Source organism: Perca fluviatilis, chromosome 21, assembly GCF_010015445.1.
Source record: "Perca fluviatilis chromosome 21, GENO_Pfluv_1.0, whole genome shotgun sequence".
NCBI classification, from domain to species: domain Eukaryota; kingdom Metazoa; phylum Chordata; class Actinopteri; order Perciformes; family Percidae; genus Perca; species Perca fluviatilis.
The window spans coordinates 4,059,379-4,084,012 of NC_053132.1; the positions used below are offsets into that span (position 1 = coordinate 4,059,379).

Genomic DNA, 24,634 nt, shown 5'->3' on the forward strand with positions numbered 1-24,634 from the left:
CTCATGTATGGCAGAAAAAAGTGTTGAAGTATGAATTTCCGAGACTGTGGCAAAAAAAAAAAAAAATTTTTGTTGCAGAAAAAAAAAAAAAAAAAAAAAATATTTAAAAAAATAAAAAACCACCGGCCAAGAAAAAGAAAAAAAAAAAAAAAAAAAAAAAAAAAAAAAAAAAAAAAAAAAAAAAAAAAAAAAAAAAAAGCCAAAAAAAAAAAAAATATATTTTTTTTTTTTAAAAAAAAAAAAAAAAATATTTTTTTTTTTTTTTATAATTATAACACTACCAAAAAACAAAAATTTAAAAAAAAAAAAATAAAAAAAAAAAAAATAATAATTTTCATTTTTTTATTTAATTTTAGGAAAAAAAAAAGGTTTTGTTTGAAAAAAAAAATTTTTTTTGGGGGGGGGGAAAAAAAAAAAAAAAGGGGGTTTGGGGTGGTAGAGAGGATTTTTTTAAACTCTACTGAACAAACGTAGCTACGCCACGTTCCACGCCATGTGCGTGATTGGAAGTGGAGTCTGATTTAACCCAATCCACTATCTTTTTCTAAACTTAAAGCTTTAGCGCTTAACATTTTGATATTAATAAACGTCCGTTACATTCAAGCCGTTGCCAAATGAGTTGCTACAAAGCTAATGAAGACTCTCAGCTCAGATAATGACCTCTTCTGAAGAGTCCATCATGTGTTTTTTAATCCTCCGTGTCCTCCTTGGCTACTAGCAACTGCGTGGAGGAGGGGTGGGGTGGTGCGCGATCACAGAAGGCTTGTATCATGTGGACGCGCCGACAGTTTGTTGTCATTACTTAGAATTCCTCATGGGGTAGACAGAAACTACGCACTATAGCTTTAACTAAGTAGTCTTGGTGCCTAAACATAACCAAACTGTGACCGTTTTACAATGTTAACGAGGTGTTTGAAATCACGACCGTTACGGTCTCTGGTTTAGATATGACAACATATTTCCTGCCACCGCTATAGGGGTGCTAATTTATGAAAGGCTTCCGTTCTGTTCGTATTAGAATGTAGGACTAAAGAACCTATATCGTTGTATGATTTGGAGCACTTGTTGGACTTTTCTATTATCTCATGAAGGCTCCACTTTTTAGAGATTTACTCAATGAAGGTTCTTATATTTTCTCCAAACCAAACTCCTACTGTTGTTGTAAGTTTAATTAAGACAGACATATTTACCAGTAGATCTGATGTTTGGGCAGGGTGAGGATGAGAACAGCCCATACACAGACAAACATGAATTCAGTGAATCTGCACAGAGACACAGAGAGACACTGCAGGATGTGAGTTCATGTTTGCCGGTCAGACAGAGACAATCATGGTTTTCCTCGGCATGTTTGGGCGGGGAGGCAGGGTGTAACTGGAGCTTCGGGGGTATGAAATTGTGCAGAAATCCAGAAACTGCTGAGCACTTGTGGTTGTGGTTTACATGCACACGAAAACTAAGAGGCAACTGTACTTCTGCACAAATGACTTGATGACTTACAGCCCTCCACCCTCCCACACATCCATCCCAAGACCACACACACACACACACACACACACACACACACACACACACACACACACACACACACACACACACACACACTCCCTCAGCTGCTTACACCAACAGTTACAACAGTTAGATTTAAAAGTTTTCCTTAGTTTTCTCTTCCAAATGTTGGTGAAAGGCGGAATATTATATTCCAAGAAATACTGTATTATGACAATTAAATCGCCTTTTTCAAAGATCAAATCACAGCAGAAAAGTAAGTGTAATAAAATCTCCAAATTGAGATTTTGATGGCAGTTACTGTCCTATTTAGGGTCAGAGTAGCACGAATCTTTATGTGCATACTCAGTGCAGGTCAGTGTTAAACTGTTTTTAGGTGTAATTGCCACCGCAAAGAGTTTGCAGACGAAGCAGTCAGACTTGTAGCTGCATGTTCAGGGCAGATAAGCTTCTGCTTCATAACTTTCAGAGGACAGAGACATAGAGGATTTGTTCTTCTTTCTAATCTAAGTCTTTTTCTTGTCACCACAAATTCTACTGACTTCTCTTGTGTTGCCCTGGAATAATGATTGTGATCTCGACATAACCCAAACTGTCTTGCTGTGATCTTTAGATAGCAGCTGAAGAGCCAGTTATTTTTCTCAGGAGTTGGTGGAGACCCAAAACAAAGCTAAAAGGAGAGAGAATATTGGAATTAAATTTGCCTAGTGGCCAGAAACATGATTACAAATTAGAGGTAAAGTTACTCTGTGTCTGCTGGATGTGCAAAAGTAGCAACTGTCTGCTAACAAGTTGGCAAGTGTCCAACTTAAACGCACAACAAGTCCTCCAAACCATATGACGATATCGGCCGTCTATTCCTACCCTCTAATACGACCCACTGGAGCGTTTCATAAATTAGCGTAACTAGCGGCGGCACGAAATACAACCTTACATCTAAACCAGAGAGAACGTAACGATCGCAGTTTTAAACATGTCGTTAACGTTGTGAAACTGTCGCAGTTTGCTTAGGTTTAGGCACCAACACTAAATAGTGAAGTTTAGAAAATGATCGTGGTCTGTGTTCAGTTCAGATCAGATCATCAATTCATATCACGCGCTTGACGCAGAACGTGACGTATCTCACTTTGTTCCATGAGGTTGAAAAAAACCCTCACTGTTTACTTTTATTCTCAAACGAGACTGGAACCTCGGTCTCCTGGAAGAAAGTCCTGTGTTTGATTTGGCTCGCTTATACTTTGTCATCTTACTTCCTGCGTTGCTCCCATCATAACTACTACGGCCACCAGAGGGCGCCCTAATGTAAACGTGAATTAAGTCGTAATGGACCTTTTTCACAGCAGACATTTTGACTTGTCATAGTAGGAAAAGCACAGCTGAAATTGATAACCTTAACGAGGGGTCAATTCCATCAAGTGTCCCAGTGAGATATTTCAGTGAGTCAGCATGCACAATACCAGGACCTCTCCTAAGGGGAATGTAGCATCATTAATGGTTTAATACCAGGACCTCTCCTAAGTGGAATGCAGCCATCAGTAATGGTTTAATACCAGGACCTCTCCTAAGTGGAATACAGCCATCAGTAATGGTTTAATACCAGGACCTCTCCTAAGTGGAATGCAGCCATCAGTAATGGTTTAATACCAGGGCCTCTCCTAAGTGGAATGCAGCCATCATTAATGGTTTAATACCAGGGTCTCTCCTAAGTGGAATGCAGCCATCAGTAATGGTTTAATACCAGGGTCTCTCCTAAGTGGAATGCAGCCATCAGTAATGGTTTAATACCAGGACCTCTCCTAAGTGGAATGCAGCCATCAGTAATGGTTTAATACCAGGGCCTCTCCTACGTGGAATACAGCCATCAGTAATGGTTTAATACCAGGGCCTCTCCTAAGTGGAATGCAGCCATCAGTAATGGTTTAATACCCGGGTCTCTCCTAAGTGAAATACAGCCATCATTAATGGTTTAATACCAGGGTCTCTCCTAAGTGGAATGCAGCCATCAGTAATGGTTTAATACCAGGGTCTCTCCTAAGTGGAATGCAGCCATCAGTAATGGTTTAATACCAGGACCTCTCCTAAGTGGGATGTAGCCATCAGTAATGGTTTAATACCAGGACCTCTCCTACGTGGAATACAGCCATCAGTAATGGTTTAATACCAGGGTCTCTCCTACGTGGAATACAGCCATCATTAATGGTTTAATACCAGGACCTCTCCTAAGTGGAATGCAGCCATCAGTAATGGTTTAATACCAGGACCTCTCCTAAGTGGAATGCAGCCATCACTAATGGTTTAATACCAGGACCTCTCCTAAGTGGAATGCAGCCATCAGTAATGGTTTAATACCAGGACCTCTCCTAAGTGGAATGCAGCCATCATTAATGGTTTAATACCAGGACCTCTCCTAAGTGGAATGCAGCCATCAGTAATGGTTTAATACCAGGACCTCTCCTAAGTGGAATGCAGCCATCAGTAATGGTTTAATACCAGGACCTCTCCTAAGTGGAATGCAGCCATCAGTAATGGTTTAATACCAGGACCTCTCCTAAGTGGAATGCAGCCATCACTAATGGTTTAATACCAGGACCTCTCCTAAGTGGAATGCAGCCATCAGTAATGGTTTTGAATACATGTGCTTTTCCTACTATGACATGTCAACATGTCTGCCGTGAAAAAGGTCTATTGATGCTATTGAACAAACAACTTATGTGGCCGTTTTTCGGGGGAGGACAGTCTCTGATAATATCTTAGTGATGTTTTTACAGCTTGTTTCTGTGGCCTTAAAGTGGCAAAACAATCAGTTATTGCACTTTAATTGCTTGATTGACATCTCACTCTCTCTACTGTTAAGTTTGTTTCACCTGTTAGGGTGGGACATTTTACGATACATTGGAATCATTCCTATAGGCCAGGGGTTCTCAAACACATCACTCAAAAATGTATTTCAAAATAGGAAACGTTACACTTCATAAGGTATTGTATCCATAACACGAGGTATGGGCCGACCTTGGTCCGGACTTTGAGAAGCCCTGCTATAAGCGATCGGTGAATCCCCACTGAACAGAATATAATATGTAAATGTGTGTTTGAGTCACCAGTGTTGGCCTGTACTGTTGCCACTGAGCCAGGTATTCTCTGAGCATGTGCAGACAGGAGCTCTTTGGTGTTGTTTTGACTCATCCAGTAAAACCTCACGGCGATATTCCACCTTTATTCAGCATCAATCATTTTCCATGACACGTGTCCATGAGCAGCTTATGGAAACTGCTCTCAGCTGATCTGATCAGCTCATCGGATTTAACAGGCCAGCATGTGATCCACCCTGTTATTTACTATGACTGCTGCAAGAACTACTCGTGCTACTGCAGACACTTTGTGCTTAACAATTGTAGTGAAGCAGCTGGAGGGATGCAGAAATTATGGTCTTCTAAAGAGTGATAATTTTAAAGTTACAGAGATTGAAAGACATCTGGAGAAAACACATATGTGGTATTAATTGTAGTTTCAGTTCATGAGTAATACCTGTTTGTAGAGAAAGAGCATTATCTGTTCTGATCTGTCATTTATTTTATTCTAAGCTTTTATCCCTTCAGTAAATGAATATAAAAAAATATTGATTACAGCAGCTTTAAACACATTAGACCTTCATATCTGGCCATTGCCCACACAACCACCAGATGCCCTCTGATTTTCCTTGCTTTCGGGTTGTCCCTGTTTTCAGCAGGATGTCCCATCCCTTCCTCTTTCTTTGTGTTGGCATTCTAAACTGGATTTCTGAGGACTATGGTTAACTGCTCCTCAGATCTCTGCAGGGTAAATCCAGACAGCTAGCTAGACTATCCGTCCAATCTTGAGTTTTCTGTTGCACGACTAAAACTACTTGAACGTACACATGTTCCACCAAAACAAGTTCCTTCCTGAGGCTACTCAGCAGAGGTACAGTCATTGTGTCCACCCAAGACGATTGTGATTGGTTTAAAGAAATGCCAATAAACCAGAGCACGTTTTTCTCCCATCCAGGAATGCTGTGTGGACTAGCCAGACACTCCTCCGCAGCGCTGTGATTTTGAGATTGAAGCAGGTTGTACAGTAGAGTTACAAAGACATTGTTGTTGTAAAGACAATGATGAGGAGTTTATAAAAAAAAATAGTGGTCCTTCGAGTGCTAAAAACTAAATTCTGTTGACCTCATTGTACTGGGGTGGCTGCAGAGGGGAAGATCCTTGTTTCATAAAAACTAAACTATCTACATGGCTTGATACCATTACAAGTGAGAAATGTTTGTTGGTGGGATGTGGGTTAACTGACCCTGTAACATGCTTACTGTACTTGAGATTGTATGCACTGGATGGAAGAATGGATTTGGAGAGAGAGATAATGACAAGGAGAGAATGATGAGAGAAGAAGCCCCAAACCACTTCTGTGTTCTTTGTTGTCTTTCCGTCGCGTCAGGTTGCTTTGTTGCACTCTGCTGCGTTGGCGTCTCTTCAATTATGAACACAGCGCCTCGGCTTTGTGATCTCGCCGTGGACAAAGTGCTGTCATCGTGAACGCCACAGAGCGAGAAACGTGGTCATTTTCCTGGTGGGCGGAGCTCAGCAGGCAGTGCGACGGCCCGGGGGCTTCAGATGATTTGAGTTCTGGTTCAGTGCAGCCAAACAGGGAAGCTGTACGTTTAGCCGATGGAGTAAAGCTCTGATTAGAAGAGCTGAATGAATCCATTCATAAGCACCTTGTTTATGTCTGTATATGATGAATGGTGATTTAGGAGGGAGATAGTTTGCGTGCGGTGGTGGTGTGTGGACTGACCTCATTAGAAGAATAACTAATGCTTTTATAACTAAGGGATTTAGTGTATCTAGCCAAGTACTTTGACTTGCAGACAAGAGGGATGTTCATTTCAGTGTATCCAATGGTGGAATGTCACAAAGTACATTTACAAGTACATACTGTACTTAAGTACACATTTGAGGTACTTGTCTTTTCTTTTCATGCCACTTTCTACTTCTACTCCGCTACATTTCAGAGAGAAATATTGTACTCTTTACTCCACTACATTCATCAGACAGCTTTAGTTACTTTACAAATTAACATTTTTGCACATAAAACACATGGAGTTTATGAAATCTGATGTTTTATTATAAATGAAACTAGCCAACAATATAACGGCCAGCTGAAATGATGTTTTTTTTTCTCGTTTCGTTTAGTTTCTAAAATGTACTCAATTACAGTATAGTGTATATTAAGGTGAGTAATACAGAATGTGTTAAAGTCTGGCTATCAGCAGACCAAGCTCATTAAGATTGAACATTAGTCTGGGGAGACTGCTCTGTATTTTCTACTGCACAAGAGGCATGATCAACGGGCGTAGTTCAAATGACTCTGTACACGAATGGATAGTCCTTCAACCAATCAGATCACACCAACGATCTAGGTGACGTAGCAGCAACAGCGGCATCAACGGGGCGCTGCGCTTCGGTGGCCGCCATGTTGAATGTAAACAAGAAGCTGCTTGGTTGCTTCTCTATCGTCATTGTGTTAAACTCGCCTTGACCAACTGCCACTTTGCTCGTTTGAAAGCCATGATGTCTCTCTCTCTCTCATGGGGGGGCCAAATTCTCTGGGCGGGCATAGCAGAGGAAGGGGAGGTAACCTTGCTCCTTATGACCTCATAAGGAGAAGATTCCAGATCGGCCCATCTAAGCTTTCATTTTCTCAAAGGCAGAGCAGGATACCCAGGGCTCGGTTTACACCTATCACCATTTCTTGCCACTGGGGGACCATAGGCAGGCTGGGGGAACTCATATTAATGTTAGAAAACCTCATAAAGTGAAATTTTCATGCCATGGGACCTTTAAAAGACTTTTAGAGCTATTGCTAGCTTCTTTTATAGGAAAAGAATTGGCAACACTGTTTACACTGTAATTTAAATGTACTGCTCAGTACAAGTCTTGGTCACTGTTTCTTTAATGACCAAACGTATGGGATTTAAAAAAGAAAAATGCTTAAGTATATACAGTATTTTTGTTTCGAAGCCTCGAGTTTGGCGTTTTGGCTATCCCCGTCTTGGTTTTTTGGAGCCCAGAAGTGACCACATTTGGACGAAAAGGTGGAGCTACTGTACGTTATCAGCTGACATTACAGTAGGTTAGGTGAGCAAGCCAGCTCTATGTGCAAAACGTTACTCAAAAACTTTACTGATCATCCGAGGGGACCATTTTAAACATGATTTCATTTTACTGGTCTGGATGGAAGTGTTAAATAAAAGAATGAAGGCTACAGTGCATGCACACGTTAAGCTCAGATTTTGGCTTCTGTTTCAGGCTCCGCATTTTATTTTGCTTCGTCATATGCCATGACTCACTCACACACACACACACACACACACACACACACACACACACACACACACACACACACACACACACACACACACACACACACACACACACACAAACACACACATACTCAAGGTGTTGGTCATGTACAGATGTGTTGCACATACCTGAGGTTTTGAGATGTGCTTTTCGTGCATGTCGTTCCAACTCAGTTTTGCGTTTCGTCTTCATTTGTTGTCTGGAATGTTTTCATCGCTCCACATCTGCGGTGGGATGTGAAAGGCATTCACATCTGTCAATTCATTCATGTCATTTGTTCTTACTGCCCTCCTCTCCTTGTTCTTCCTGCCTTCTCTTACTCCCTTGATACGTACAATATGTTTCTAACCCCCTACCTCCCCCCCACCCCTCTCTTTCATACCCTTAAGTGGGTCAGGATCTTCAGGCTTGTTACGTAACAGAAGAAATCGGTAACACGTGTCTATCATCAGGATTACACACACACACCCACACACACACACACACACACAGACACACACACACACAGTTCAGGTCATTTTCGAACCAGTGAAAAGAGTAAAATAGAAAATTCTAAAATGTCTCGTCAGATAACCAAAATCTGATCAAACATTGGCTCATGCTGATTGGGAAAATAAGTTTTCAGAGCCTTTAACAACATATTTGAAAATCATTTTGACATTTGAGTTTTGCACAAAAAAAGGGAGGACTTTTGCGACTTTACAGTAGTAGTGTGAGTGGAGGTTGGCTGGGTTTGTACTAAACGGCAAGAAGCTTGTGCCACTTGTATTTATCTTAGAAAATGAATTTGCCAATTTTTTTATTTTTTTGGGTGTGTGCGTAACTGCTGAAAATAATTAGCACTGGCAGAGCAGACAGCATCTTGCAGTGTGTTTCCAGGAGTGTTTTCTGGCTTTCATATATATACAGAGAGAGAGACTTATGCTTGCAGTATATAGTGTAGATAACGCAAAAAGTCAATGCACTGAAAGTACCCAGATGACCCCCTAAAAACGTTCGGGATACGATCTCTTATTTTACAAAAATAGTTCCCCGAAACCTGTTTCTGAAAACATTTTAAGCGAGAAATAGGCCGTGTAGTTGCTGAATCTGTCTGTTTTTTTGCTCAACAAAGGTCATTTTAAGAGATTTTCGTCAGATTTTGCGGTCACACTCATCCCGCTCGTCATTTCCGGTAAGTGTTTTAACATAAGTGTTCCTTTTGGGACAATACTCACCATCCAAAGTGGCCACTATAGTGGTATACAGCAGGAAGTGGTCAGTGCACATTAGCAGTGTACTGACTATACTATACTGAAGTATGCCGAATGAGACACAGCCAAGGTCTGTACACACCAGAACCGTGTCTGACGCGGCGCTGCTGCTGCTAGCCTTGTCTGCACACGTTTCCCATAAACATAAACATAAATATATACTGATCTGATTACAGCAAAGAGGTCGGCAGTATTGTCGGCAAAATAGGCTACAGAATATTTCCTTCTGCATTGACAGGTGCAATATTTGAAAATCGATAATTATTTGTAATTTTTTTTTAAATGACATTTATATCTGCATTTTTGTCAAAACCTAGAGACTTTCAAACATCAAAATCTCATTTATTAATATGTATTCTTATATATGTATATATATGTATATATATATGTATGTATATATATATATATATATATGTATGTGTGTATATATATATGTATATATATATGTATGTATATATATATATATATATGTATGTGTGTATATATATGTATGTGTGTGTATATATATATATATATATATATATATATATATATATATATATATATATATATATATATATATATATATATTGACACGCAGCTGACACGCTCACGCCACGCAGGCGGTGTGCAGGAGGCCTTAGAGAGAGAGACTTATAGGAGAGAGAGAGACTTATAAAAGAGAGACAGTGAGAGAGAGAGACTTATAAAAGAGAGCGAGACTTATAAGAAAGAGACTTATAAAAGAGAGAGAGAGACTTATAAAAGAGAGATACTTATAAAAGAGAGAGACTTATAAAAGAGAGAGAGACTTATAAAAGAGAGAGAGAGAGACTTATAAAAGAGAGATACTTATGAAAGAGAGAGAGACTTATAAAAGAGAGAGACTTATAAAAGAGAGAGAGAGACTTATAAAAGAGAGAGACTTATAAAAGAGAGAGAAACTTACACAAGAGAGATACTTATGAAAGAGAGAGAGAGACTTATAAAAGAGAGATACTCTTGAAAGAGAGAGAGAGACTTATAAAAGAGAGAGGGACTTATGAAAGAGAGAGAGATATTTATAAGAGAGAGAGAATTATAAAAGAGAGAGAGAGACTTATAAAAGAGAGAGAGAATTCTACTTGTCTTCTTTCACAGATTACTTATAAAAATATTTATCGTGTGTGTGTGTGTGTGTGTGTGTGTGTGTGTGTGTGTGTGTGTGTGTGCGCAAAATCTAATAATTGCGAGTCAGCTAATCAGAGCTGCAGCCATACAAACGACAGTACAAATAAAAATGTGTTGGATATTGATAAAGCTACCTGTCTTGTCCTGGATCTCTCTTCCCATCTCATGCTGGGACCACACATGGCCGTGATTCACTTCTCTTTATTTGCACAGTTAAGCGCTGACAGAGATGTAGGCAGAAGTGTGCTAAAGCAACAGCTGGGGGCTGCCCACATGTCGCAGAGAATGGATTGATATGATGGAAAACATATGAGTGCAGAAGATGTTTTATTGGATTTTAACACTAAAATAAGATGTGTAGTTGTACTAAATGAACCTGTTGAACCGGTGTGTATGTATGTGTGATTTTTGGAGGATGATACACAAACTCTGAATGAACCAAGTGGCAGGTTGGTGCTTTATTCTTACAGGATAAAAAAACTTAAAGCGTAACTCTCGCCAAAATGCAACCTAGGGTCTTTTTGTGAATGTACCTGAGTCAAATTTTCGTTTAAAAGCATATTTAGGAAGGAAGCGTCACTTTTAAGATATTATCGTTTTTGGGTCAAATGGCCTTTTGAATGGGAGTGCTAGGGGCACTTTTATGCTAGCCTCAAAATAGCTCTTTTTAAACCACTAAGAAGGCTCGACACAACATGAGACTCTGCTCCAAGTATCACCAGGGGCTCTACACCTTAACGAAAGCATCGACAACATTGGTTGTGTACCCAGAGTTTACTGAAAAAGGTTTTCAACAACTCACGTTAGCAGTTGTTGTTTACGCTAACTTTTCCCAGTCAAAAATAGGCGATATCCGAATGCCAATGAACGGACTCCATACGAGGCTCCTTTTTCAACTACAAGGTCAATATTGTTTTTCACTAACGACAAAACAACGACTTATCCGTGCATTTATACGGAACTACGCTTTGGGAGCTTTCCGTCTTTACTCTCCTCCCTCGACTATTTTTGACTAGCTCGATGGACGGAAGCCGGAAACAACAAGAGCTACGGTGAGTTGTTCAAAAGCTTTCTTTTTAGTAAACTCTGGGTACACAAACAATGTTGTCGATGCTTTCGTTAAGGTGTAGAGCCCCTGGTGATACTTGGAGCAGAGTCTCATGTTGTGTCGAGCCTTCTTAGTGGTTTAAAAATAGCTATTTTGAGGCTAGCATAAAAGTGCCCCTAGCACTCCCATTCAAAAGGCCATTTGACCAAAAAACGAGAATACAGTAAATCTTAAAAGTGGTGCTTCCATCCTAAATATGCTTTTAAATGAAAGTTTGACTCGGGTACATTCACAAAAAGAGCCTAGGTTGCATTTTGGCGAGAGTTACGCTTTAATGCTTAACAAAATGAAGGGATTTAGAGGAGTTACAGTTAGAAGCCCAACAAACTAGCGTGTCTGACTGGCAAGTTGTTCCGTCCCGGTGGAAACACGGCTGAAGCGGGCCATCCTTCATCCTGATTTACAGTTTAGAGTTTGAGTTGGGGATGAAGAGAAGCCTGGTCCAGGCTGAGAGCTGACTCAGCTCTCCACAGGAAATCCAAACGGTCTGTCTCCAAACAGCTTAGAGGGAATAAACTGCTGTTTATCGCTGTGTGTCCCTGTGACTGGGCTTGTGTACATTCAATCTTAGTACATCATTCACGTCCCTTGGACTCTGTATTTACCAAAGTTTAATTTGTTCAACCAGTGGTGTAGTCTAATGTATTTTAGCGGGTATACTGTACTATATAAATATGGCTCAGACTGGACATATCATAGTGTTTTTGATTTTGAGCGTCACAGACTTCATCTCCTGCAATCTGATAGACTTTTTTTGCACCAACTTACGGTGGAAATACTTTTTTATTTAGCCTATGCGAAGGAAAACACAGATGACAATTCAAAATATATACAAAATATAATGGAAAGTATGACATATCACGTAGACCACTGGTTTCCACCAAATTTAGATGAAATACACAACGTGATAGCCTACTCTGCATTTAAAGATTTTTGGAGGATCATTTTTTTTTTAGCCTCTCTAAACTAATTGTTTATGTCTTACAAATATCTTGGGACAATCATTGATTCAAAGCTGAGTATTGAAGCCAACTGTGAAACAGTGTGTAAAAGGGGACATCAACGTCTGTTCTTTTTAAGCAAATTTCAAATTGAGAAAACATTGAGTATGTTTTATCGTGCTTTTATTGAATCCGTACTCCCTTTTTCTTTGGTGTCTTGGTACGGGAACCTAACTTTAAAGAGCCAGAACTCTATTAACCAGATTGTGAAATGGTCCAGTAGGTTGATTGGGGAACCACTACTGAACCCAGCTTCGCTGTATACTAGGCAGGTACAGCGCATGGGTATTTCAATCCTGAGTGACCAGCTTCATCCGCTGTATTATGAGTTCCAGTATCTGCCGTCCAATCGAGGGCTTAGAGTACTGCGATGTACAACAAAACGATATAAAAACAGCTTTGTCCCAGTAGTGATTCATTTTATGAATAGCAATACGATGGGGAAATTGTTTTAGTGTGATTTTAGTCTTTTGTTCTGTGTGTATGGTGTTTGTTGTTTATATGTTTGAGAAATAGCCTGAACTTGTTCTCTGGAACTTAATTTACTTACGGGTACAAATAAATGAACCTGAACCTGAATGTGATAAACAATAAGTTTATCTGCTTCAGACAGTCAGGCAATACAGATACAGATACTATTAACTTCATACTGACAGCTGTCTTTGGCCACTACTTTGAACTAAAGCTCTGTATTTAGTGTCCTCAACCATACTTGTCTTGCTGTCCCCCTCCCCTGTGTGTTTGGTGGAGCAGATGAAGCTGCCGGTGCTGCTGCTCGGCCGCTCGGCGGACCTGCGCCCCGGCGAGTTTGTGGTCGCCATAGGCAGCCCCTTCTCCCTGCAGAACACCGTCACCACCGGCATCGTCAGCACCACCCAGAGGGGGGGCAAGGAGCTGGGCCTACGCAACTCTGACATGGACTACATCCAGACCGACGCCATCATCAACGTGAGTGAAGAGACGGGGACAGACAGACAGACAGATATACACACACACACACACAGACATACAGACATACAGATATATACACAGACAGACAGACAGACACACAGACAGACCGATATATACACACACACACACAGACAGACAGACACACAGACATACACACAGACAGACAGACAGATATACACACACACACACACACACAGACAGACACACAGACAAAAATACTGTGTTTTAATGAGGTTCAGCAATTTTGTTCTCAAAATTCTCAATGTTTGCATGTTTGGTTTATGATAACCATGTGTGTGCTTAACATTGTTTAGATAGAGGTTTGATGCAGTCTGAGTGTATTCACTGGCCCCTGATTAGTCCAAATCCTCTGCATTGATCTGCTGATTGGCTGGAAGTGATTAAGAAGTAACGGAAAAGATCTTTCGATAAGCAGTACGAAAGCACAGCATGGTGCACGTAGTGTAGTGCAAACATGATTTCCTCCAACTTATTGTGATGTCTTTGCTTTTGCATTCTCTGTTCATTATCTTATTTGTTTTCTTGCAGTACGGCAACTCAGGAGGACCACTAGTCAATCTGGTGAGTGAAGAAAAACCTGCTCTGAGAAACAATATACAAGCTTGGTTCCAAAATAAAATATTTCCTGTTTTAAAAATGGATTATTCGTCTCGCATGACGTGCAGTGGGCCCACAGATGATTCATCCTTATGTCCTCCTTTTCGGCTAAATGTTTCTAGTAGAACTCTTTATTTTCACATGTTTCATATTGCATGTCAGGACGCTCTGCTCACTTAAAGGAGGAGGAGGCTCAAAATGGCACCACACTTCCACGGTAGCACAATCATAGACCGTATATAAGAATGGACCACCAGAGCCCGTGTCTCTGGACGGAGGCCAGTGAAAGATGTTAGAAGTCTCTTTCCCGGTGCTGGCTGAGCGTTACTGAGCAGCCTCCAACTGAGCTTGAAGACGTAGATGTGACGTGAGCAACCTGTCTGAAAGTGTGAAGTCTTCTGGTAGCTGTGCCGAGAGAAATCTCAATCATTCCCAATCTTACAGAGACGGAGAGCGTAGGTATATGTAAGGAGATAACATAGGCACAGGCTAATTATTGATCACTAACATGCTAGTTAACATTAGTAATTAAACCTAAACAGCTAATGGAAGTCCAAACTGCCTGTGAGCTTCTCCTGTACTATACGGTAATTCCTCTACTGTGTGACAGTAAGTCTCGTGGTTATGACACAATCGTTAGCCTGTTTTTATAAAAACGTCTGCTACGGAGCCATAACGTGAGGTACAAGGTAATGGAGCCTTTTATACATTGTCGTGTTTCTTTAGAAATAAAAAATGGACAAATAGAGTCTTTAAACGCTTCAACGCTGTCAAAGTGACATCAAAATGAATGGGAGTCAATGGAATGCCCCTTGAGCACAATACAGGCAGGCGCCATCTTGGGTAAACAGTCACGACCAGTCGAACGACGAACGCCGCGCAGCCAGTAACCAGTAACATAGCTCAATCACGGCATTCGGCGTGTGGCGACTGGTCGTGACTGTTTTCCCAAGATAGCGCCTGCCTGTATACGTGAACGGTACTGTCTTTTCTAATCTATCTTTTTAATAAACTGTCTGTACACTTACAAAGTTCTCAATGCTTGGGTTTACATGTAGCGACCCTCATTATGCTACCGTGGAAGTGTGGTGCTATTTTGAGCCTTGTTAGCGGTGTAGAAATAGAGATTTATTTTTACTTTACCCTCTGCTAACTAGCGTTATAAGTTAATTAGCGGTGTGCGCTAAAACTGGTCACATTGGATTAGCATGAAAACATATCCCAGAGAACGGTCGACTCGGTACACGTGTTATTAAAGGGATACGCCACCGTTTGTTGAAATAGTTCTTATCACGGTCTCCCCTAGCTGTAGATAGGTGGGGTCTCCCCTAGCTGTAGATAGGTGAGGTCTCCTCTAGCTGTAGATAGGTGGGGTCTCCCCTAGCTGTAGATAGGTGGGGTCTCCCCTAGCTGTAGATAGGTGGGGTCTCCTCTAGCTGTAGATAGGTGGGGTCTCCCCTAGCTGTAGATAGGTGGGGTCTCCCCTAGCTGTAGATAGGTGGGGTCTCCCCTAGCTGTAGATAGGTGGGGTCTCCTCTAGCTGTAGATAGGTGGGGTCTCCCCTAGCTGTAGATAGGTGGGGTCTCCCCTAGCTGTAGATAGGTGAGGTCTCCTCTAGCTGTAGATAGGTGGGGTCTCCTGTAGCTGTGAATAGGTGAGGTCTCCCCTAGCTGTAGATAGGTGGGGTCTCCTCTAGCTGTAGATAGGTGTGGTCTCCCCTAGCTGTAGATAGGTGAGGTCTCCCCTAGCTGTAGATAGGTGGGGTCTCCTCTAGCTGTAGATAGGTGAGGTCTCCCCTAGCTGTAGATAGGTGGGGTCTCCTCTAGCTGTAGATAGGAAGGCCAACTCATTTCTTGTGCATGCATAGTTTTAGTCCGGTGCAACACCGGCAGCGCCGCCGCTAGTTAGCTTAGCGTAGTGAATTGAATCCTATGTTGCCGGTTAGCATGTTGTGAGTAAAAGTGAGCCAACAAAAGACAAAAAAACAACCTAATTACTTGCACTGAGACAAAAAATGCGTTGGCCCACCTATCTACAGCCAGGGGAGACCGTGATAAGAACTATTTCAACAAACGGTGGCGTATTCCTTTAACTCCTAGGTTCATTTTGTGCCGGATTTCTCCTTTAATACTCTCAATTCAATGTCGCATTTCCACATTTGTAACATTTTCTAATTTTACTGGCTACTAACATCCATTTATACTCACTTACACTTTATTCCTATTCAGACTATTTAGTTTATTTAGAATATGATAACAAAATAGAATTAAAAAATAACAGATAAATAAGAACATGGACATTTCAGCACAATCTTCCAAAATGATTGTAAATAATTCAAATAAGGAATTCCATGTTCAAAAAGTAGTAGGAAGAAACTAAAAAAAAACTTTTCTGGTCCTACCCCCTTTTTCTATTTTTATACTTTAGTCAAAAACAAAACCATTTGATGCTTCACTTATTCATATATGTACACATACACATACATGTACAGCATATCTAACTACACTACACATTTATTTCTTTTCCATCTATCTACTTATTTTCCTTCTATCTACATCAAACCTGAATAATAACCCATCCAAACTCGACATAGTAAATGGTATATTCCTATTTTTCATCGCATCTTCATCTTAATATTTGCTACGTAAAATAATAATGCTAATTAGAACATTTAGCATGTTGTAAAGTACTTAAAAAAATTTTTTTCCAAAAGAGTGGGCATCCCATTAAACCATTTAGAATCTACATGTATACATGATTATTGAAATGGTTTTAGGTTTTATTGATAATAAATCATTCATCACTTGAATGTATTTCCATTTCCATATGCTGCAAAACGGAGATCTATGTAATGTCATATAAACAAACACCAAGGGCCACGAAGCCCTCGTTAGGAAAGATAAATACAGAGTTTAGGTAATGCTTGGCGAGCAGTCGGAGTACACAGCTGACTGTGATTAGAGGGTTGTTTTCAGCCGGCCGCGCTACTAAACCGACAACAATGTGGTGTCTGGAACGCTGGTTAACGAGCTGCATGTGGAAATGGGACTTTTACTGTGGGGCGTAGGAGGGAGAACGCCAAACTGATGGGTGGGTGGGTGTGTGTTCTTGTGTGTGTGTGTGTGTGTGTGTGTGTGTGTGTGTGTGTGTGTGTGTGTGTGTGTGTGTGTGTGTGTGTGTGTGTGTTCTTGTGTGTGTGTGTGTGTGTGTTCTGTGTGTGTGTGTGTGTGTGTGTTCTCGTGTGTGTGTGTTCTCGTGTGTGTTCTTGTGTGTGTGTGTGTGTTCTTGTGTTTTTGTGTTCTGTGTGTGTGTGTGTGTGTGTGTGTGTGTGTGTGTGTGTGTGTGTGTGTATATGTGTGTGTGTTTGTGTGTGTGTGTGTTCTTGTGTGCGTGCATGTGTTGTGTGTGTGTGTGTGTGTGTGTGTGTGTGTGTGAGTGTGTGTGTGTGGTGCAGGATGGAGAGGTGATTGGCATCAACACCCTGAAAGTCACAGCAGGAATCTCCTTCGCCATCCCCTCAGACAAGATCAGACAGTTCCTGGCCGAGTCACACGACAGACAGGCCAAAGGTTGGCACCACTTTCACTCTGGACTTTCTGCTCTTATTTTATCACAGAATCGATATCAGAGACCCAGACTATTTTCTATTGTCCTCATTTACTGGATGGAAATTTAAAATGAACTTGAAATGAATTTGGTAAACATGAATGATGCACCAAGACTGAGTTTGCTGTTCACATACAAAACATTTAACGTGGCGGGGAGGTAACCTTTCCCCTTACGACGTCATAAAGGGAAGATTCCAGATCGGCCCATCTGAGCTTTCATTTTCTCAAAGGCAGAGCAGGACACCCAGGGCTCGGTTTACACCTGTCACCATTTCTAACCACTGGGGGACCATAGGCAGGCTGGGGGGGGAACTCATATTAATGTTAAAAAACCTCATAAAGTGAACTTTTCATGCCATGGGACCTTTAAGTATCTGTATGTTTTCAGAATGTGTCCATAGTATTATTTCACAAATGATGTGAGTGTATGATTGCCTTCCATGTCAAAGGAATGAATGTTATTGTTGATTTTAAGTCAGGCATGTACAAGACATCATATTCATTTCAAAAGTAACCCAAAATACAAAGCTGCCTGTCAAACATCTTTACAGACGACGTTTGTCTGTACTTGACTCTAGACTTGTGCTGCAGTTTGATTTAAAAAGATAAATGAAGAAGAAGATGATAACCCTTTGCATTAGTCAACTATACAAACGGCATGTTTTCCTTATGTTTTTCAGGTAAAACATTCCAGAAGAAGAAATACATCGGCGTCAGGATGATGAGTCTCACTCCAACGTAAGTTCCTGTTTCTGATGACATTGTGCTAAAGATACACATTCACATTAGTGACTGTGTAAATGGAGTGGTAGCTCTTTGTGTAAAAAAACATTTCATATTTTCATCATATGACAATGAAACTGCTCGAAACATCTGTTTAGTTCAGTTTTTGGAGAAAAAAAACAGACTTAAAAGTTTTCAGTTACTTTACTGTAAGAAAACAGTGTCTTTATCCAGCAGTCCTCATTTTTTCGTATATGTACTAATAATAATATGGCATTATTCTTTGAATATATGAGATCAGACTGTTCTGTGCATAAGTAATGCCACTAAACTCTGAGAACAGGGAGTCTGAGTAATCTCCCTGAAACTTATTTTTCCCAAGCCCGACTTTCCTACACAACAAGGGAGGCGATTGCATCGAAAACGTGACCTCAGCTTTAGGTACCTGCTGTCCAATAACAAGTGCGTAAGTCACCCCCAGGCCACAGCCGACCGAGAAACGCCCAAGCTGCCCCTCCAGAGTGTGTCACAGGAGGAAATGCCTCAAAACACCCAAAACAAGCTCCACTTTACGACCGCTCGTTAATTTTAAAGATACCAGTGGGTTGTTGAATTGATGTTTATTTTTCAAAGCGTATCATCATTTTATGGAAAGATTTCCTTCCCTCCTTAGCCATTTTTACACTACACAGGAGAGTGAACCGAGAGAAATGTAGAGCAAATGTAATAGGTAATATTTCACACCTTTATTTTTCTTTGGCAAATATATCATCATATGGGAAAGCAGTTGCAAGCTTAGACTGTAGTGAACACGTTCCCTGATGTTGCATTTAAAGATAAAGGTCCCATGACATGGTGCTTTTTGGATGCTTTTATATAGGCCTTAGTGGTCCCCTAATACTGTATCTGAAGTCTCTTTTATATAGACCTTAGTGGTCCCCTAATACTGTATCTGAAGTCTTTTTATATAGACCTTAGTGGTCCCCTAATACTGTATCTGAAGTCTTTTTATATAGACCTTAGTGGTCCCCTAATACTGTATCTGAAGTCTCTTTTATATAGACCTTAGTGGTCCCCTAATACTGTATCTGAAGTCTCTTTTATATAGGCCTTAGTGGTCCCCTAATACTGTATCTGAAGTCTTTTTATATAGACCTTAGTGGTCCCCTAATACTGTATCTGAAGTCTTTTTATATAGACCTTAGTGGTCCCCTAATACTGTATCTGAAGTCTTTTTATATAGACCTTAGTGGTCCCCTAATACTGTATCTGAAGTCTCTTTTATATAGACCTTAGTGGTCCCCTAATACTGTATCTGAAGTCTTTTTATATAGACCTTAGTGGTCCCCTAATACTGTATCTGAAGTCTTTTTATATAGACCTTAGTGGTCCCCTAATACTGTATCTGAACTGTATCTCTCTCTCATGGGTGGGCCAAATTCTCTGGGCGGGCAAAGCAGAGAAAGGGGAGGTAACCTTTCCCCTTATGACCTCATAAGGAGAAGATTCCTGATTGGCCCATCTCAGCTTTCATTTTCTCAAAGGCAGAGCAGGATACCCAGGGCTCGGTTTACACCTATCACCATTTCTAGCCACTGGGGGACCATAGGCAGGCTGGGGGAACGCATATTAATGTTAAAAAACCTCATAAAGTAAAATGTTCATTCCATGGGACCTTTAACGTAACTTTTTTGATATTAATGAACGTCCGATACATTCAAGCCATTGCCAAATTAGTTGCTATGCTTGTATTTCTCAGTATGACTATGTTCAGAAGATTGTGGCGTCCTGTGACTTTCACGCGCAGAAACTCGAGTGAAGATAATGACCTCTTCTGAAGAGTCCATCATGTTTTTTTAGTCATCCGTGCCCTCCTTGGCTACTAGCAATTGTGTGGACTGTGCGTGATCACAGAAGGCTTGTATCATGTGGACGCGCCGACAGTTTTGTTGCCATTACTTAGAATTCCTCATGGGGGAGACAGAAACTACGCACTATAGCTTTAAGGACACTTTGACACTAGGGCAGCAACACTTTTAGTGCAAAAAATGCCCAATTTTACATTGTCTGTTCTTGATTTTGCATTGCTGTACAGTAGACTTTCCAACCTCGAAACTGTGATTGGTGTTTTCTTACAGGATTAAAGCAGTTACAGACGATAGATCTTTTTTGCTTCTTTTTCAGAGCCCATAAGTTATTTAGTGCTGTCGGGGGTGTAAAGACCATTTCAAACAATATACAAAAAAGTGTATGTTGGCAGAAGTTACCAACCCTGCCTTTAAACTAGCCAACAGGAGTTAAAACGAGCACAATAAGGTTTTGAATGCAGGACTTTCGCTAGTAGTGGAGCATTTTCACAGTGTGGTATTAGTACTTTTACTGTATGGTAAGTACAGCTTTCCAAAGCTTGAAATTTGCAGTTTTACCAGAGAGTCACCATTAATCAGAGCTATGCTTTACACGCCAGAATTTAAAATGAGTCACAACGCATCATGCCTTCGAGTTGAATTAGGAGCTCATGTTTTTTCTCCTCTCTCCTCCCGTCAGGCTGGCTAAGGAGCTGAAGGAGAGGCAGCCAGACTTCCCAGATGTCACCTCTGGGGCATACGTCATTGAGGTCATAAGCCGGACTCCAGCTGAGACGTGAGTGTTTCTCTCATCACTTCTTATTCCCACATTATCTGGCGCTCACTGCCCAATATGTCAAATCAACAGGCTGCGTTTCGACAAGCAGGTTTTATTTTCATGCCAGCGAAAGGCCCAAGCGGCGCCGTTTGCCCTTCTTGTAGTTCCGTCTCAGTAATTGTGAAAATACTGTAGGTACTGTAGAAGTGTGCATGATGGTTGGTTCCAGGCACACTCCTGCTAAATATGTTTTGGAAAGATTTTTGGTATCCACATGAAAAGCTTGTTGACAGCAAGTCGCAGCTTTCCACCTGAGAAAACAGCAGCTAGTTTGTTTTCTTATATTGTCTGGTGGGTTTCTGTGGATCACAGGCAGGAGTCAGGATGGTCGGATCTGGCTTAAAGGACACAGTGGTGCAGTGTAACTGAGTACATTTACTCAAGTACTGTGCTTAAGTACAAATTTGAGGTACTTGTACTTTACTTTTCATGCCACTTTATACTCCGTTACATTTCAGAGAGAAATATTGTACTTTTTACTCCACTACATTCATCAGACAGCTTTAGTTACTTTACTAATTAAGATTTTTGCACACAAAACACCAGTAGTTTATGAAATCTGATGTTTTATTCTAAATTAAACTATCCAACTATATAACGGTCTACAAGTCCAGCTGACATGATTAGACCATTAAACACACAACTGTTTTGATCGTTTCCAGTTTCTAAAATGGGAGGATTTTTCTTTTAATACTTTAATTTTCTTGATGATACTTACATACATAAAGGGTAACTACTGTTTTTTTCACCCTGGATCCTATTTTCCTATTTATTTATTTATTTATTTGTGTCTGAGTGACTGATGGGAACATCAGTCTTTGTCATTGGTCCAGTATTAAGTAAGCTGCAACAAGCTACAATGTTAATAGTTAATAGGACAGTTGTCCAGCTTGTATTTACCTTCCCAAAAGTGCTCGTTTTGCCGCTGACAGACTCAGATTAATATTCTAAGTGTCTGACAACATTATGGAAAGAATTCCTAAGGAGGTCGACCTTTCTGTTAAAGAGTAAGATCCTTTTTTTAAACATAAAAATATCCGCAAAATTGCGTTCGCTAAACCCACCAGACTCCATGTAAATAATCAGTGATTTAAACATCGTAACATACACTTCATTCAAAGTCGACAGAAACAAAATAAAACTATTAAAAGCCGTTTTGGGTCGTCTTTCCACTTTTCCAACCATCACAACTCTAGTTGTGGTTGAAATAAACACATAGTTTACCGATTTACATGTGAAAATATGTTGCTCTATACACGCTAAAAGTATTGTTTTTTTAAATGGAGTCTGGTGGGTTTTAGCGCTAGCAAACTCAGAGCTGTTTCTGGTTAAACAGAAAGGTCTCAAAGAGGTTTTAAAGGTCTATCTCTGAAGGGATCCTTTCCATAATGTTGTCAGACACTTAGAAGAATAATCGGAGTCTGTCAGCGGCAAAACAAGCACTTTTGTGAAGGTTAATACAAGCTGTACAATTGCCCTATTAACTTACATTGTAGCTTGTTTCGCCGCTGCTGACTGCAGCGATCTCTCTTAATACTGGACCATTGTCAAAGATTGTTGTTCCCATCAGTCACTCATACAAAAACTTAGGGAAATAGGGTCCAGGTTGAAAAAAAGGTAGTTACCCTTTAAGTAACATTTTCAATGCAGGACTTTTACTTGTAACGGAGTATTTTAACAATGTGGTATTAGTACTTTTACTTAAGTAAAGGATCTGAATACTTCTTCCACGACTGAAAGGACATGTTTTAGATTTGAACTTTGTGTGTGTGTGTGTGTGTGTGTGTGTGTGTGTGTGTGTGTGTGTGTTTGTGTGTTTGTGTGTTTGTGTGTGTGTGTGTGTTTGTGTGTTTGTGTGTGTGTGTGTGTGTGTGTGTGTGTGTGTGTGTGTGTGTGTGTGTGTGTGTGTGTGGAGACTGCAGGATATGGAAAGTTCACTTCTGCGTTTTAAAGCTGCTGTTTTGTTTTTGGAACCGGGCTGAAATCTGGCAGTGAAGACAGAATCGTGAATGTTTCCCACCCAGATTGTCCAACTCCCTCTGGCAGGGAGGACAAACTGCTTCAGTCATAGCTGAGAAATGATTTCTCTTTGCTCCAGAGCCTGCTTTATTTATAAAAGCAAAGCCCCTGAAAACTTGGCTTCAAATCTTTAGTATTTCTCTACATTATTTACATGTATTACTATAAGTAACAAAAAAAAAGTTAGTGTTAGAGAAAGATGTTGTCAGGGCCTTTAAAAAAAAAAAGAGGCGCCTGGGTAGCTTACCTGGTAGAGCGCACACCTATATGCAGAGGCTCAGTCTTGCTGCATGTCATTCCCCCTCTCCCCTTTCACAACTTAGCTGTCCTAAAAAAAATGTGCAGAAATTACTGCACATATTTTCAGCGAAAGGATAGAAAATAAGGAAAAGTTATTAGAGATATGAGAGATATAGCCTGAGATATCCTGCTGGAGACAAAAACCTTTCTCTTTCTTGGTGACAGCGCTGGCCTGCAGGAAAGAGACGTCATCATCAGCATCAACGGCGAGCGGATCACCACGGCCAGCGACGTGAGCGCCGCCATAAAGCGGGACGAGACGCTGCGAACGGTGGTGAGGCGAGGCAACGAGGACGTCCTCCTCACCATCGTCCCCGAGGAGATCGACCCTTGACCTCTCAACGGAAACAAGCGAAACAAACCCCCCCCCAACCAGTCAACCAATCCCGAGCTGGCTCTCAGTGTTTTTCAACCAAATATGAACACTTTTGAAAAACCAAGCAACCAACAGGTGTATGTGTGTGTCCGGGGGCCACGCCTACTGCGTTTAAGAACTTGTAATTATTAGCACTACTACTCTTCCATGCTGTTACGCTCGCACGCGCCTTTAAAGGTCCAACGTCATGACCCTGGGGACTGAAGCTTCAACCCTTCAACGTCTCATGTTAGTTTTCCTTCTAATCCCGATTTACTTTCCATCATCACAGACCGTCTATATTCTACTAACGCCATCTGTCGCTACAAAGAGGTTACTGCAGGTTCCCGTAGTTCTGTTTTGTTGTGTATGTTCTTGACAGAATATATTTTTAATAGTTTTTTTTCTGTTTCTATGTGTTTGATGACATTTTATTTTCAAAAAAGGGAATAAACTGATTTTACAAAAGTGTTGTCTTTATGGGCCATGTCGATGTCAGTCGATGTTTAATTTCAAACAGGTTTTTCATCAGCCAAAAGGAACTAACAATTGGCACAACAGAGTTTTACACTAGCTTTGATTATTCTGCACAACTGAACTCTGTTTTCATAACACATTTCTTTGTGAACATTCCTTGCAAGTTGCAGGTTGGGGTTCCTCAAGGAGCCATCTAGGATCCCTTGAGCTTCTGAAAACATGTTGAGGTTTCTTAACTCGCTTCCTTTCGTCTTTTCATCACATTTAGTTAATCCTTCAACCCAAAAGATTCTACAGTTACAAGCTTCGACCCCGTCATCTATCACAACAGGCAAGTCGACACCAGATTATTTCTATGGCTACAATCTGTTACAGTACATGAAAATTAAAAAAATCAGGCAAGAGTTAAGCAACTGTTTGCTAACAAGTTCACCATTTTAACTTCATTAGAGCAATTGGATGTCAATGTTGTGTTAAGGGCATGTTGTGCTGCCTCCAAGT

The 24,634-nt window shown here is 40.7% G+C and overlaps 1 protein-coding gene across 1 annotated transcript in view; it reads left to right on the forward strand.

Moving 5' to 3' along the window:
* Window positions 1-24,124, forward strand: part of LOC120551336 (serine protease HTRA1B-like) — a 34,254-nt gene extending 10,130 nt beyond the window's left edge. Inside the window, exons 5-10 of the mRNA XM_039788685.1 lie at window positions 13,151-13,345; window positions 13,898-13,930; window positions 17,421-17,535; window positions 18,255-18,312; window positions 20,845-20,940; window positions 23,467-24,124. Of these exons, the coding sequence (XP_039644619.1) occupies window positions 13,151-13,345; window positions 13,898-13,930; window positions 17,421-17,535; window positions 18,255-18,312; window positions 20,845-20,940; window positions 23,467-23,635 (666 nt within the window). The 3' untranslated portion in view covers window positions 23,636-24,124. The remainder of the gene's footprint in view (window positions 1-13,150; window positions 13,346-13,897; window positions 13,931-17,420; window positions 17,536-18,254; window positions 18,313-20,844; window positions 20,941-23,466) is intronic.
* Window positions 24,125-24,634: the final 510 nt, after the last annotated feature.